Raw genomic sequence first — 1,646 nt, 5'->3', positions numbered from 1 at the left:
GTGGAGGTGTGGGTTGGGTTTATTTGGAATTGTATCATACTAAAAAGGCATCATGGTTGCTAGCCTTTCGCTGTTGAGATACTCTCCGGTATTGGTCATCTTCGAATTACGAGGGAGATGATGCATGTTGAGTTTGATGAGTGAACATCGCACGTGTACACCTCCACCATCATCTATGATCTCCTCATCGTCATGACATCATTCTTGATGGTCTTTGCGTCCAAAGATGACCGACAACTAAATGTCCCCCATACCGTGTGTGCCTTTGCGTTTCAGAACCTTTATTGATGACATACAATTTGGCATGGAACGAAGACCCTCACCTTATCGCTTTCTCTATTCCCAATGTTCACCTTGTTGGCTATGTTTACAGCTATTTTCTGTGGTAGTTATTGGCATTGTCCATCCCCTAGCATTGAAGACCCTATCTATGGCATGTACAAAAAATTGGTTATATTCCGTTCCTTTATTTTGGATATTTTGTATCCAAATCTTGTGTATTTCGTGTCACTTATCTTTTGAACGAAGTTTAATTTACCCAGAAAAAAAAAAAGAGGATGCTAGTCTTTGCTTCTTGTGCTGAAATATTTCACATTTCCTAGTCTCATTGATGGTTGAGTCAGCTGCATTTTCTGAAAATCTATTTCTTTTTATTTCAGGAAATAGAAAATTGGTTCCAAAACAAACCAAACGTGCGCATAAATAAAAAATGACCCTCAAAATAGAAATGGATCAATCCAAAGACAGCCCAAGCTAACCTGACTATTTTGGCGGAACATGTCATGACTCACGATTTCACCGGCAATTTTATCTTCCCAATGCACCAAACCCTGGGTTGAAATTGTCTACAATTCTGATTTCGTACAATTCCGCGCAATACCATTTTTAGGCAGTGACACGTGTATTGATACCAATACAATGGTCCAGATCTGGTACAACTAATAAAACATTAAATCAGTGAAGAGACATTTAAATCAGATCTGAACCATTGCATTGGTATCAATACACGTGTCACCCCCTGAAGGTGGTATTGCATAGAATTGTACGAGATCGGAATTGGAGACGATTTTTTTCCCCAAACCCTATGATGGCCACAAATTGCAATCATCCATGGCATTTTCTACCATAACTTCAGTCATAAATGGGAAAAAAATATCCAAAGAAGCAAGAAGCTGATAGCTACAAATCTTGGTTTTTACAAATCAAATGGGACTTATAATTGTACCCATATCATTTATAAACCAAGGGAAATTCACCAGTCATCAAGATAGAAGAATAGAATGCATCACACATTTTTATCTAATAATGGTACTTTCATTCCCAAACAAAGTTGTCAAGATGCAATATCCCAATCTTTGCATTCAATATTATACCACTGCTGTAGTGGTTACTGCAGTTGTTGCAGCAGTAGTTGCCGGTAGCAAGGGTTTGAGAGTAATCTCTACATTGTCATGAACTCCCTGTAGTAGTAGCTCACCATCGTATCCTACAATCTTCCGTTTCTTTGCTGCCCTAAGGGTTCCAACCAATGCTTCGAAAATGTTTGCGCACCTATCATCATGGAATAGTGTGCCAAAAGTGACCTTCAAAATATAAGACACGATCAGCATACATGCAGATGTTGATCATATTAAGTTGGCGCGAAA

The 1,646-nt window shown here is 38.7% G+C and overlaps 1 protein-coding gene across 1 annotated transcript in view; it reads right to left on the bottom strand.

The window, feature by feature from the left end:
• Positions 1–1,098: 1,098 nt before the first annotated feature.
• Positions 1,099–1,646, bottom strand: part of LOC122073295 (costars family protein) — a 2,232-nt gene continuing 1,684 nt past the window's right edge. The window contains exon 2 of the mRNA XM_042637856.1: positions 1,099–1,583. Within this exon, the coding sequence (XP_042493790.1) occupies positions 1,368–1,583 (216 nt within the window). The 3' untranslated portion in view covers positions 1,099–1,367. The remainder of the gene's footprint in view (positions 1,584–1,646) is intronic.

The sequence above is a fragment of the Macadamia integrifolia genome, chromosome 3 (genome assembly GCF_013358625.1).
Source record: "Macadamia integrifolia cultivar HAES 741 chromosome 3, SCU_Mint_v3, whole genome shotgun sequence".
In the NCBI taxonomy this organism is placed as follows: Eukaryota; Viridiplantae; Streptophyta; class Magnoliopsida; order Proteales; family Proteaceae; genus Macadamia; species Macadamia integrifolia.
The sequence above is the reverse complement of the archived record's forward strand: the minus strand, read 5'-3'. Positions and strand labels throughout refer to the sequence as shown.